Raw genomic sequence first — 14,148 nt, forward strand, 5'->3', positions numbered from 1 at the left:
TTAGAGACTCCAAACTTTCTATGGTAGTGAGCATCATAACTTCTGTCTGACTTGGCAGACTGTAAACTGAATGGAGAATGTATATATTGTTCGGAGTGGAATACCACTAAATTTGAACAGGTAACAACGTTGACAATGGCAGAAGCTACTGAGACAGTGGCTGCGTCCGAAATGGCATACTTCCCTACCATATATTAGTCAAAAATCAGTAAGCGAGCGAATAAGTATGTCCGAAACCTCAGTATTCATAAAAGAGTAGGTAAGAAATCCCTGGATGTCTTCTTGCTTCAGCCCAGATTCTAAAATGCTCATCCATGGACACTTTTCTATCCCAGAAGCCCACGGGAGAGAATATGTCATCATCGAACGTGACTGAGAACTGGATTAGGGTGTTCATAAATGTGAGTATTATAAATCAAAAACATGCTAGACAATAATGTTACAGTATATTTGAGATTTTTTTTATTATGCATAGCGAACAGCGGCGCTCCAGTAAGCACACGTACATCAACAAAGTGAATTTTCATGAACCATATACATCTTAAAGATGATTACTAAATGTCTATTTAATATGTGACAGGAAAATCTTTGATAAGTATTGCAGATGAGCACATCATAACATGAACAGACATCTGAGTGAGTGATGTATGTGTGCTGTTATGTAGAATTCACTGTTGTCAACACTGTTTTAGATGAATGTAAGTAATGTAAATAAACAAATCTACATATAGTAACTAAACATAAGTTATCTGTTTTATTTGTCCATTAGTACTGTTGATAAATTGAGGAACATTTGTGTTTGATAAAAAGTGAGTTAACAAGGGAAACCTGAATCAAAAATATAAAGTAAGATCATTTTGTTACTTCTAATACAGAAATCAAATGACATTGTGCAATTAAAATGACAGCTTTTGTATTATATTTGTGCATTTTGCAGGATCTTAAATGTGAGCAGTGAGGTTGGAGAAGACCACAGCAGCATCCTGGAAATGGTCCAGTGGTATGGATGAGATGCTCCATCACTCTACCTGCCCTTACTGTCTCATCTGAGCCGGATGTTGCTGTGGTCTCTTCATCCTCATTGACCCCAGAGCCAGTGAGAACATCTAGAGAAAGATAAAGGCATTGAGGATGTGATTTTGGTCAAGATGTTCAGCTGGTGTCTGTTCATACAACATCAGTCATTGGAGCCAGAGTTTCAGAAGCTTCAAAAGCATCATCAAATAATGTCATGAAGCTTCTGAACCTCTGGCTCCACTGACTGATATTGTATGAACAAAAACCAGCAGGACAAACTTTAAGAAATAAGCAGCTTTATTGTGAGTTTGTGCCCAAGACATAAAAAAGACAAACATTTGAAAGAAACTCAGAAGAAATTAAATGAATGTGTGATCCAGATTTCTGAAAAACTGAATCTGATGATTATCACTGAATTTAACCAGATCATGTTCATAACCTGGTATCTGGTTCCTTTGATACAGTGTGATAAAAAATAATATACTTACTAACGGTTCAGGTTACAAATGATAATTCTACACATTAACTATAAAACTAGTGTGATAGAATCACTTACTTACTAAAGAGTATTCTTTGTAGCTGTTTTCAGTCAAGCTGGTAAGTGTGTGTGTGTGTGTGTGTGTGTGTGTGTGGTGTGTGTGTGTGTGTGTGTGTGTGTGTGTGTGTGTGTGTGTGTGTGTGTGTGTGTGTGTGTGTGTGTGTGTGTTTGAGTGGAGGAAAATGTCTTTCAGTCAAGCGCTCATTATTTAGCAGCTGAAGTCCTGTCAGTCACACAATAAGAGCCGCTGCTTCCTTCCTGTCTGCTGTTCCAGTCCACTTCACAAACTTAATGTGACTCTCTCTCTCTCTCTCTCTCTCTCTCTCTCTCTCTCTCACACACACACACACACACACACAAACACAAACAAAAACACACACACACACACACACACACAATGTGAATTAATTTAATCTGAACACAGAGAGTCTACAGGATGAAAAGCCTAAACAAAAATATTACTTTCTGTATTATTATATTATATTATTATAATAATCATATTAATCACTTTTGACTTCCTGATATATATATAATCTTATTATACACTGCCAGTCAAAAGTTTTTGAACAGTAAGTTTTTTAATGTTTTTTAAAGAAGTCTGTTCTGCTCATCAAGCCTGCAAAAACAGGCTTGTACAGCAAAAACTGCAACATTTTGAAATATTTTTACTATTTAAAATATATATATATTTTTTCTATATTGTAAACTGTAATTTATTTCTGTGATGTGCAGCTGTATTTTCAGCATCATTACTCCAGTCTTCAGTGTCACATGATCTTCAGAAATCATTCTAATATGCTGATCTGCTGCTCAAAAAAAAAAACATTTTTTATTATTATTATCATCATCATTATTATTATTGTTGTTGAAAACAACTGAGTAGAATTTTTTTTTTTTTTTGAGTAGACACAGCATAACATCACTGCTTCATCAGTAAATGATGGAGAAACTTTGTAAAAGAAAGACTCTTTAATGGAAAACCTATGAATAAATAAAGTCCAGATGAGAGTAATAAAAATCATATGCACTGTTTGAACAGGAAACTCCAAATATCATCAAAGCTCAACGAGTAAAAGTCAAAACATTCATGTATGTTTCACTCATTTAGTCAAGCAGAATTAAGCTGTTTAATGTTAAATTATATATATATATATATATATATATATATATATATATAAAAAACAATGTGTTAAATGTGCTAATTTTTATTACAGTTATTATATCTGGCTTATTATGAATAAAACCAATACAATCATATGCACTGTTTGAACTGAAAACTTTGATTTTCTTTAATAATCGAACATAATACATAAACATAATTCATAAAATGTATAAGTAATATTCCAAATGTTTTATTTTTTTATTTTATATAAACTTGTATGTAAATTTAATAAAAAAGTATTTTTAATAACTAATAACTAATACTATATATATATATATATATATATATATATATATATATATTATACTATATAATAAAGTTAACTTGTCATAACACTTGTATACATATATATTAAATTATATATATTATAAATTATATAAAAGTGAAAAAAATTAAATATTTGTATTACTTTTAAGAAAAAAAAAACATTTCATACAGAAATAAATAATTTAAAACAAAAACCAATTTAAAAAACAAAAAACAAAAGCAGAAGCATTTTCATCATATGATATAAACAATTTACTATAATGGTGCTTCTAGCTCAGCTTCTGTCTGTCTGTGTGTGTGTGTGTGTGTGTGTGTGTGTGTGTGTGTGTGTGTGTGTGTGTGTGTGTGTGTGTGTGTGTGTGTGTGTGTGTGTGTGTGTGTGTGTGTGTGTTTTGGGGGGTCTGGTAGCACGTTTATCCTCTCCACTTCTTTCTGAGGGCGTTTATTCCTACATAAAGGGCCTTCAGTTCAAAGACGTGCAGAAGAAAGAGAGATGAAATATATTAAATAAATGTAATATTTAATTGAATTAGGAATTTATTAGACATTTAAATTAACTATTACATTTAATATATTTGATATATATTTAATTAATGTAATTATTAGTTTAATAACTTTATTAAGCTAATGTAATTTATTTAGGTTATTAAAAATAATATATTTAAGTGCAACCAAATAAATTAAAGAAATAAATGAAATATATATTAAATAATATTTAATTATTATTATTATTATTATTATTATTATTATTATTAGTTTAATCAATTAAGTTTATTATGGTTATTTAACAATTCTGTATATTTTATTTTTATTTAATATTTATTTAATATAAATAATAGTTTAATAAGTTTAAGACTAGAATAATATGATTTAATTTATTAAGGTTATTAAATAAAAGTTTATATTTAAGTGTAACTACATAAATTAAATATAACATTTAATATGTTTGATAAATTACGTTTATGAAGATTATTTCGTTTATTCAGATTTATTGAGATTATTTAATAATGAATAGCTAAAATTGAGGTGCAAAATTAAATAAATATAATTTAATTACATACAAAACAAATTTTTCTGCATTTTTAGATTTTCTGTATGATTAATAAGCTTTTTTCCTCATGGGGACCAAAAAATGTCCCCAAGATCAAAGGTCAAATTGCATTATATTACAGTCCTTGCGGGGTAACACTAGGCACACACACACACACACAAACACACACACACACACACACACACACACTCTCTCTCTCTCTCTCTCTCTCTCTCTCTCTCTCTCTCTCTCTCACACACTCACACACACACACCGGTCTCACCCGCCGGCTCTTGCTGCTATCAGGTCGACCTCAGTCAAAGAGTTTAATCCCGTGAAACATTTCCTGCTCTGACGAGAAATCAATCAGCGCTCCATCAGCGTGACATGATGAAAAGCACAGATCACACGCTCTCCAGCCGAATACACAAAGAGCCGAGAGAACCAGACACACACCAGCTCAAGAGACGCTCGTGAAACGTCTGCTGGAGAAAACACACAAACATGAGCATCATCACATATTAGTGTTCACCTCAAGCTGAAGACTCACTGTTTAAAGCATCTTATTCACACACACACACACACACACACACACACGTTTGTTTCTGTGAGTTGTGGGGAAATTCCATAGACTTCTATTACTTTTATACTGACCAAACAATATTTTCTATCCCCTAAACCTGCCCCTTACAGAAAACCTTTCTGGATTCTTACACTTTCACATAAACGTCATTTACTATTCATAATCATTTTTTTTTTCATGTCAAAAATTTCAGGTTTTACTATCCTTGTTACTATCTCTCTCTCTCTCTCTCTCTCTCTCTCTCTCTCTCTCTCTCTCTCTCTCTCTCTCTCTCACACACACACACACACACACACACACAGACACACTCCTGTGGGAGGACCAGGGCCTATTTTTAAGCTCAAAGGAAACAGTGAAAAGTGTTTTTTAGGAACAGAGTGGTTTGGCTTTCCTGTGAGGTTTCAGATGTGTGTGTGTGTGTGTGTGTGTGTGTGTGTGTGTGTGTGTGTGTGTGTGTGTGTGTGTGTGTGTGTGTGTGTGTGTTTCCTCTATGACTCACAGTGATTTCCATGCATGTTGATACGTGTAGGACTGTCCCCTGTGTGTGTGTGTGTGTGTGTGTGTGTGTGTGTGTGTGTGTGTGTGAGAGAGAGAGAGAAGTTGAAAGAGGATCTGACTGTAAACAGCCTGAGGAAACCACCACAGCACTAAGATATTATTATTATTATTTATTAATGCTGGCAGTTCAAACACCTCGATAAAGTCTTTGAAACTGCACTGGAAGAAAGAAAAAAAGTCAAGCAAAACTGGTATCTGCAGAGACTGAACTGCAGAGGATTCTTGGTTGTTGAATGACTTCAAATGCACTCAAAAAATTAGTGCAAAAAATAATTTCCACTGAGAAATAGTACATTTTGCAAATAATTACAAAGGAGCAACAAATGGCGAGTAACAAATGCTTTACAGTAAAGAGAATTTGGGCTAAAAAATGGGCTAAATTTTTAAGCTTTTATTTGTCCAAAAATAATTAAATAAAAAATCACAAAGTAAAAATTCAGATGATTGTGTCTGTAACCCAAGCTTGCTTTTTAATAAATATTTTAATCTTATATTTCAAAGATGTGGTGTAAAATAAATCTACTCAGAAATGACTGAATTTCACAAATAATTACAAACTAATAGCAAGTAATGCATTGATTTAAACCTTAAATTTTGGCATTTTTATTTTAAAGAGTTATTTATTTATTTATTTTAATGCATTTCAGTAATCCTTGTTTACAACTTAAAAAAATAATTTCTACAGTTTAAAAGTTTCTGCTTTTGAATAATAAATGATCATGAATGCAAATGAAGTTTACCAAACCACAAAAGCTTGCTCAGGTTAAGCTGATAATCATCTGTGATGAATGTCATTTCAACCTCAGGTGGAAAAAAAAAGTGCATGTAAAAATCTTAAATGAGTGTGAGTGTGTGTGTGTGTGTGTGTGTGTGTGTGTGTGTGTGTGTGTGTGTGTGTGTGTGTGTGTGTGTGTGTGTGTGTGTGTGTGTGTGTGTGTGTGTTTTATGGTGTCCTGTGAGGCGATCAGAGCCAAATGGACCCTCACACTTCTCTGAAGGTCCAGGAAACAGACAGGCGACTAATCCACAAAGCAATTCACAACAACAAAAGGTGCATTCCTGCAGAGAGCAAACACACACACACACACACACACACACACACACACACACACTTAACGACTCCATTTGGAAGAGTGTTTCACTATTATTGCCTGTTGTCTGTTGAGTTGCTACTTCCTTCTTAACACACACATAAATTCCTCTCTCTCTCTCTCTCTCTCTCTCTCTCTCTCTCTCTCTCTCTCTCTTACACACACACAAATACACACACACACACACACGTCCTGCACAGTTTAGTGATTACACACTTCCAACAAATAAAAACATTTAGTTTGTGGTTTATCTCACAAAGAACATGTCTATGTCAGATTTAACCCCAAATCCAACATAAAAATAAATTTGTGTGCATTACAACATTGTTTTTATGACAATTAAACATTACAGCCTCATTGATGGTTTATATATATATATATATATATATATATATATATATATATATATATATATATATATATATATATATATATATATATGCTTAACCATTTAAATAACTTTTTATTGCATTACAGTAAAGAGAATTTGGCTGAAAACGTTGTTGAATAACAAAGCACAAATTTGGGGTTAAATGTCACCTGACCTGAGAGCCACAATACTCAGAATAATTATTTGATGTAAAACCTTAAAATAGACAAATTCACAATATATTTAAAAAAAAAAGAAATAAATAAATGATTTTTTTTTCTTCATTAAAAACAGCCTATATTAAATTCAGAACAACACATTCTATGACTTATAAATGCTTAATCATTTTGCTTCAAACTTTGCTTCAAAAATAAAAAAATTAAAAAAAATCATCTAAAAACAATCACTCTAAAAACAGACTTCAATTTCTTTATGAATTTCTTATTTCTTTCTTTGGATTTTGGGGTTGAATGTGAACTTTAAAATCAATATTTGATTTTAAATCTATGAATTCAGATAACCATGTGTTCTTTTTACGAGTATTTTCATCTTTTAGTCCAAACATAGATTCAATTTTAAGCTAAAAACTGGACAAAAACAAGTTCTCAGAGCAGCACAGGAGGAGGAGGGCAGATCTGAGGCGACGGGAGAAAACCAGCAGCTCACAAACAAACACCTGACAGCAGGAAACACGCAATAAAAGAAGACAAAGAGAGAGAATTTATGAGCCTCACACAGACCGCCGTCCAAACAACATCAAGGTCACAAAAACACACAAAAACACATACACACACACACACACACCTGAGCTGTAATGAGGATTGCACGTCTGATTTCGACCTGCAGAAACACACATCTTCATTTCCAACTTCTGCAATGCAGATTTAATAATTAAATCCTACATAAACACAACTTTAGTTCGACTAACTCTGACTCTCCAACTCTCAGCTGTTTCCTCCACTTGAAATGAGACACCAAACAAGAGCGTTTTGCATTAACTTGTATATTTTTGCATTAAAGTTAACATGTTTCCATCTGTTTCTCCATTCTTTCATGTTGCAGTAAGTGTTGATATTTTGTTATATTCAGACATGAGTAAATCTGTCCTTTGCAATAAATACCATAAAATAATAGAGCTTCACATAATAAATATTTTTTACAACATCAACAACAACGAAAAAAGATTTAACAGTCTTAACATTTCCTTTTAAAAAATAGCCGTAAATTCCTCTTGCGCATTTGAACGTACATCTTTCCATGAGAACGAACAGACAGTTTCAGAACAAAAGATCGTCTGTAGATCCGATAACAGCTACATCACAAGTCCTTCACAGGTTTGGTACGAGGCGTTTCAAAGCACCGTCGCGTGTTAGATAGTAGCTGTACACAGTCAGGTAAGGCAAACCCTGGGGCTGCGTTCCACTCCATTTTTTATGCCCTTCACTCACAAACTTCCCTCCGTTATACATGAGTGCCCACTACTGCAATATAATAGGCTGAATTGAAATGTCCTAAGCCCTTGATCACTTAGAATTGGTTATGGGGTTGATTTATTGTTTACATTTTTCCCCCTTACGAATTTGTTTGGTGCAACTTTCTGTATATATATTATACACTCTTAAAAATAAAGGTGCTTAAAGGGATGGCATAGAAGAACCATGTTTGGTTCCACAAAGAACCATTCATCAGTCAAAGGTTCTTTAGAGAACCATCTCTTTCTTATCTTTTTATAATCTGAAGAACCTTCTTTCGCCATAAAGAACATTTTGTGAAACAGAAAGGTTCTTCAGATGTTAAAGGTTCTTTATGGAGCCATTTAGACAAAAAAAGGTTCTTCTATGGCATCGTGAAGCACCTTTATTTTTAAGAGTGTAGAGTTGTTTGGGGTGGGGATAAATTAAACGCGATCTGCGATGACGTCATAATTGTGTTGCATTGTTGTCTATGGAGCAGCCTGATGTGTACATATGAAGCAGACTCGCTCCCTCGGTCAAAATCGGTCCAAGTGAAACTCACTTTAAAGTGGCATTCCCCCGAGGGGAAGTGCTCAGGGAAGTTCGCAAGTGTGTGTTTAAAAGTGGAGTGGAACGCAGCCAGGTTCAGAAAACAAACGAGTGGTTCTTCTGCGCCATGAGGGGCGGAGCTTATCAGGCACTCATTTACATAACTCCTCCCCCAGCCCCACCCTATTTGCAATTTCCGCATCTTGCAGCAGCAAAACCAGCTTTTTTAAGCTAAAGAAATACATGCGATTTCTCAGGACGGTTTTCCTGGCGCATGTCCGGGCGTCTGGTTCCAGTTCTGCAGCTTGCAGTAAACGGTGTTAGAGTTCTTGCAGCGGCATCCAGGCCGCTTCACGCGGTCGTGGCACGAGTTGCACGCTTTCACGCAAGCCTTAGAAGGCAGGTAACACAGCAGACACGGAAAGAGCGCTGACATGAGTCCCATGCACAGAAAGCGCGAGCAGCACTGCGGATGCGACAGAGAACACGGCCGGTCCGCGCACGGGTCGCCAACGTCATCATCATTTGAGCAATGATAAAAAATCCCTTTGACCAAACACATGCATGTCCCATGCTCCACGACATTTTCAGCCGAACACAAGCATTGTCCGTTGCATGCAAGGCACGCCGGAAGCGCACGAGGCGCCGTGCATTCGCTGCATTTGCATTTCCCGCAACTCTCGCAGATGTATAAATGCGCCGAGTCCAGTTTTTCCTGTTTGAGAGGAACGTCCGGTGGGAGAAACGGATGCATGGATGCATTCAGAGATTTCGGCTGAGTCCGTACGGCCTGATTGCGATAATGTGACGGCGCTAGCAGGCCTTGCTCCGATCCGTCGCTGCTGTTGCTCCCGGAGCTCGTGGATCTGCTGAGTGCTGGCGGATGCACCACTCGGTGCTCGTAGTTGTTATTCACATTCACCAGGATCATCTCGTGAGTCCTCTCCTGCTTATCTGTGTTGCGCGGTGGAGGCCCCGGGGCCGGTCTGGGAGCTACAGCCGGGCCCTCCGTGTACTCGTTGCATGAGCGGATGGCTTTGATTTGGTCCAGGGACAGGATGGCACCGGATGGGAGGCTTCCTCCGCGCTGACCGTGACGATCCATGAGACACGATCAGCAACTCCAAACAACACAGATGCAACGTTCATCTGACACCCTGAGAGACAAGCAGAGACACGTCATTCTCAACATGCAATTAATGCATTCAGATTGTTGCTGTTGTGTGTGTCTCTAGTACACGTTAAGCCAATTTTTATGATACAGCCTCACTCTTAAAAATAAATGTTCTTTATTGGTATCTACTGGTTCCATAAAGAACCTTTAACATTCGTTCTTTACAGTGGAAAAAGCTGCTTTGACACGATCTGTTTTGTATAAAGCGCTATATAGATAAAGATGACTTGACTTGAAAAAGGTTCTTTAGATTATTAAAATGTTCTCAAGTTCACACTTAGACAAAAACTTCGACTAACCACTGAAAGGATCTTTTGGAAAACTTTTTCCAATCTTTTAAAAAATAAAGGCTCTCTACTGGCATCTACTGGAGAACCTTGAACATTAATGAAAACTTTCAATTCCAAAAAAGTTCTTTAGTTTATTAAAATGTTGTTGACACTTAGGGAAAAAATGGTTCTTTTAAGTACTGTTTACTGAAAGGTTCTTTGTGAAAGCGAAAATGGTTGCTCTGATGGTTCCATGAAGAACCTTTAGCATCAGTTCAACAACTAAAGGTTGTTTATCGTGGAAAAAGTTTCCTTAGATCATAAAAAATGGTCTTAGAAAATGGTTCTTTTAAGAATGGACCACTGAAAGGATCTTTTGGAAGCCAAAAATTGTTCTTTATTGGAATCTATTTGTTCCATAAAGAATGTTTAACATCAATGAAACCTTTCCATTCTTCAAAAGATTCATTAGATTATTATAATGTTAAGACAAAAATCATTTGGTATCACTTTTCTTGAAGCTATATTATAACAGTGCTTCAATATAAACATTCTAAAAAGGTCATTTTCACAGCCATTTTTGGTTACCTAAAGAACATTTTAAAATTAAACATTCCTTATTGGCATTAATGTCTCCATGAAGAACCTGTAACATCCATAGAACCTTTCCATTTTCCATTCCACTAAAGCTCCTTAATAACTGAACATTTTTATTTATATTTTTACATGTTCTTTAAGCTAAGAAACAATGGTTCTGTAACACTTTGATGCAATAAATAAGTATTTTAATGCATTAACTGTGCCTTGGAATGCACCTTAAAATGCATAGGAAATAATTGTAACTATCGATCGTTAGACCCTTAGAAGGAATAAAGCATTGGAACACATGACAAACAACCATTTTCAATCTAAAAAAAATTACAATGCATTTTAAATAATTCAAATTATTTATGAAAAGATATAATGTTAATAACATACATTATGATGCATTAAGCATAAAGGTCAAGTAAATTGTTTCCAAACCACTTAAAAAAAAAAAAAAAAAAAAAAAACATCTAAAGAACGAATACAGAACCTTTTGTGGAATGTAATGTTAAAGATTCTTCATGAATCTATCGATGCAGGATTTTTTTTTTTTTTTGTTTGTTTGTTTGTTTTTTTGTTACCAATGGTTCTTATGAAAACTGTTCACTAACAGGTTCCAAAAATGGTTGCGAAAAAAAAAAAAAAAAAAAAAAAAAAACTTATCTAACCAGTGGTTACTGAAGCGTTCAAACACCCTGCTGGAGCACATGCACACTCTCAGGCCCCAGAGCTTTTGTTTTTGACTTCCTTTGGGGGGTTCAAGCCTTAATTAGAGGGTCGAACCCCCTGGACACAATTCACACCCCGGTGTTTGGAGATGCACGATCACCGCGGGCTTTATTCTGATATGAGGCTCTAAAATCACAGATCTGGACTGTACGTGTGCAAATGTGCTTTCTGAGACAGAGCTCATAAATCACACCGCAGAAGCGTGTGTGTGCGAGAAAGAGAGAGAGAGAGAGATGAAGGTCTCCAGCTCTTTTCCTTCTATTCAGAGAGCCATTTAACCCCCGAGCGGAGAGAGAGAGAGTGGACTATTAACAAGACTTTGTACCGACCTCAATAAGCACACAACTGAAGTAAAGTACAAATACTTCCCGTCCTGATTTGCATGTGTATGGCTGGTTAACATTAAAATGCAGAGCCACACAGAGCAGGAAGACTTCAAATCAAACACAGAGCTTCACACGCTTTTCAAAGCGCTTCATGATGCGGGACGAGACCGAAACTTCACGAGGCTTCGGCGATTTACTCTTTAGTTCAGAAGTTTCGGAGAGAACGGAATCAAATCGTTTGAGCTCATAGTTAAGCATGCATATTAATTAAGCATGCAAAAAGGAATAAAATCGTTCGGGCTAGTAAAATTATGCACGCAAAACGAAAAACGCACAGATTAGAAAATTTCGCGTTAATGTCGGATGCGCTACTGTTGCGTTAAATCAATAAAAAATAGCCCACAATTATACGTTTTCATGCAGTAAATAAATAAATAAAAATGTATCTGTTTATATTCATAGTTTAACCTTGTGTTGTTTTATCCGTGCATCTTTGACAAATATAATTCATACGAAAAAACACAAAGCGCGTTCACGGAGAGAAAAAAAAACGCAGAAGGACGAGAAAAAGCAAACTTATGAATGAAAACAAGCCCGCTGGGGGAGGAGAGTGTGTGTTGTGTGTATTCAGGCTTAAACATACGCACTCACTCATACACACTCACAGCCTGAAGCGCATAATATGATTATGAACATGAGTTTTGAGTAATAAACGCGAGTTTGTTGCGCGCAGCGGCCTGTGGAGACCCAGCGCTCCGGCTTCAGAGACCCACACACGATCTCCATCCAATCCTGCCCGATTCCGCAGTAAATAACACGGATTTGTGTGTGAGGACTGATACGTACCTACAGACAGACTCCCAAAATGTCAAATCCATCGGTCCGTGTGCCAAACATCCATCAATATGTCCAGAGCGAGGCCAAAAATCAGCGCAGTGCAGCGAGAGTAACATCCAGAGGAAACTCCGCGGGGAAAAGCAGAAGGAATCCGGTTAAATCCACGAATGAAGCGCGTTCGCCGCTGGTTTAGCGTCCGTGCGCCGCGTCAGACTCTGCGTGAGTGTGTCGGATCAGATGCGTGCGCTGTTTTTGCGCGCACACACACACACACACAGACACACACATACTGATGAATGAAAGAGGATCATGGGGCCGATGCAGGAGGGGTGGACTAGCTCTGGCTTTAAGGTGGATCGTGTGGAACAAACGCGCATCTGCTGCTGAGCGTCACCGCGGCGCGTCACGCACGCAGTCAACATCTGAGCGTTTACTCCAAGACTTTATGTGCGCTGTTGACGCTGAGGACACGCTCAGTTACACTTGTGTGTGTGGTAGTAAAGTGTTTTATGCACTATTATTTTGTTTCTGATTTAGAAATGCAATCCCGGTAATCTTTAACACTGTCGACCACTGGTCTCTGGTTTTACACACAGTTTACTTCCTTTTTGTCATGAAGGGGGTCTGCACTTAACTTTTAGATAATGACAATATAACTAAATCAGTTCTCATTAAAAGTTTTCTAAGAGTTTGTACATAAAACATCTCGAAAACATCAGATCAAAAACACGAGCAGCGCTGGTGCGACCTTAAGAGCGCGAGCGCAACCCCCCACCCCACCGAGTGTGTGTGTGTGTGTGTGTGTGTGTGTGTGTGCGAGTGTGTGTGGGGCGGATGTGCTGCATCCGGATACATGAGAAAGGAAAGTTCAGCACAAAGTATTCAGATGGAAACAAACCGAAAACACACACACACACACACACACACACACACGCAGAGAGAGAGAGAGAGAGAGAGAGAGAGAGCGCACGACACTGCTGTGAGACAGCAGTGAAAATTATTTTGACATTTAGTTTTACATCACTATATTGTTTGTTACATAAGAATTACAACATGTATAGGCCTATTACACAGCATTAATAAATAAAATAATTAATTAAGTAATCGTTTAAATAAAACAAATATTTTGTAACATATTATATACGATTATGCATATATGATAGCTATATTATATTATTAATATTATATTATATATTAATAACAGCTTTAATATTCATTATTAATATATTAAGGTATTTTGTAGCACCAGTGCTGTTTTAGTAGCTATGTATAAAGCATTATATGAATTAGGTAATATTTTGAATTAACTTTATTTTTATTTTCTGTTTTCAGTTTTTAATTTTAATTTTAGTTTTGGTGTACTCATGTCCTTTTTAATTTATTTTTAATTTTATTATTTTACATTTAGCCTTCATTTATTTATTTATTTTTATTTTCATTCCAGTTTTAGTCATATTTAATACTTTTGTTGTTTCAGTCAGTTGCAAAAGCAACATTTCTCATTTTTGTTTCGGTTTTTAAGTTTTTCATCAAAATGTTATATTTTCTTTTATTTCCTCTTGTTCAGTAAACAGTTTTTAATAGTTTTAGATATCAGTGTGCAGCACTG

The 14,148-nt window shown here is 36.1% G+C and overlaps 1 protein-coding gene across 1 annotated transcript; it reads right to left on the minus strand.

The window, feature by feature from the left end:
* Positions 1-7,603: 7,603 nt before the first annotated feature.
* LOC109058633 (protein sprouty homolog 1-like) lies at positions 7,604-13,030 on the minus strand. The gene is made up of 2 exons (XM_042738723.1): positions 12,549-13,030; positions 7,604-9,776 (listed from the first exon to the last, which is right to left on the minus strand). Exon 2 carries the CDS (start codon positions 9,722-9,724, stop codon positions 8,873-8,875), a length of 852 nt encoding a protein of 283 aa, XP_042594657.1. The 5' UTR covers positions 9,725-9,776; positions 12,549-13,030; the 3' UTR covers positions 7,604-8,872.
* Positions 13,031-14,148: the final 1,118 nt, after the last annotated feature.

The sequence above is a fragment of the Cyprinus carpio genome, chromosome B14 (assembly GCF_018340385.1).
Source record: "Cyprinus carpio isolate SPL01 chromosome B14, ASM1834038v1, whole genome shotgun sequence".
In the NCBI taxonomy this organism is placed as follows: domain Eukaryota; kingdom Metazoa; phylum Chordata; class Actinopteri; order Cypriniformes; family Cyprinidae; genus Cyprinus; species Cyprinus carpio.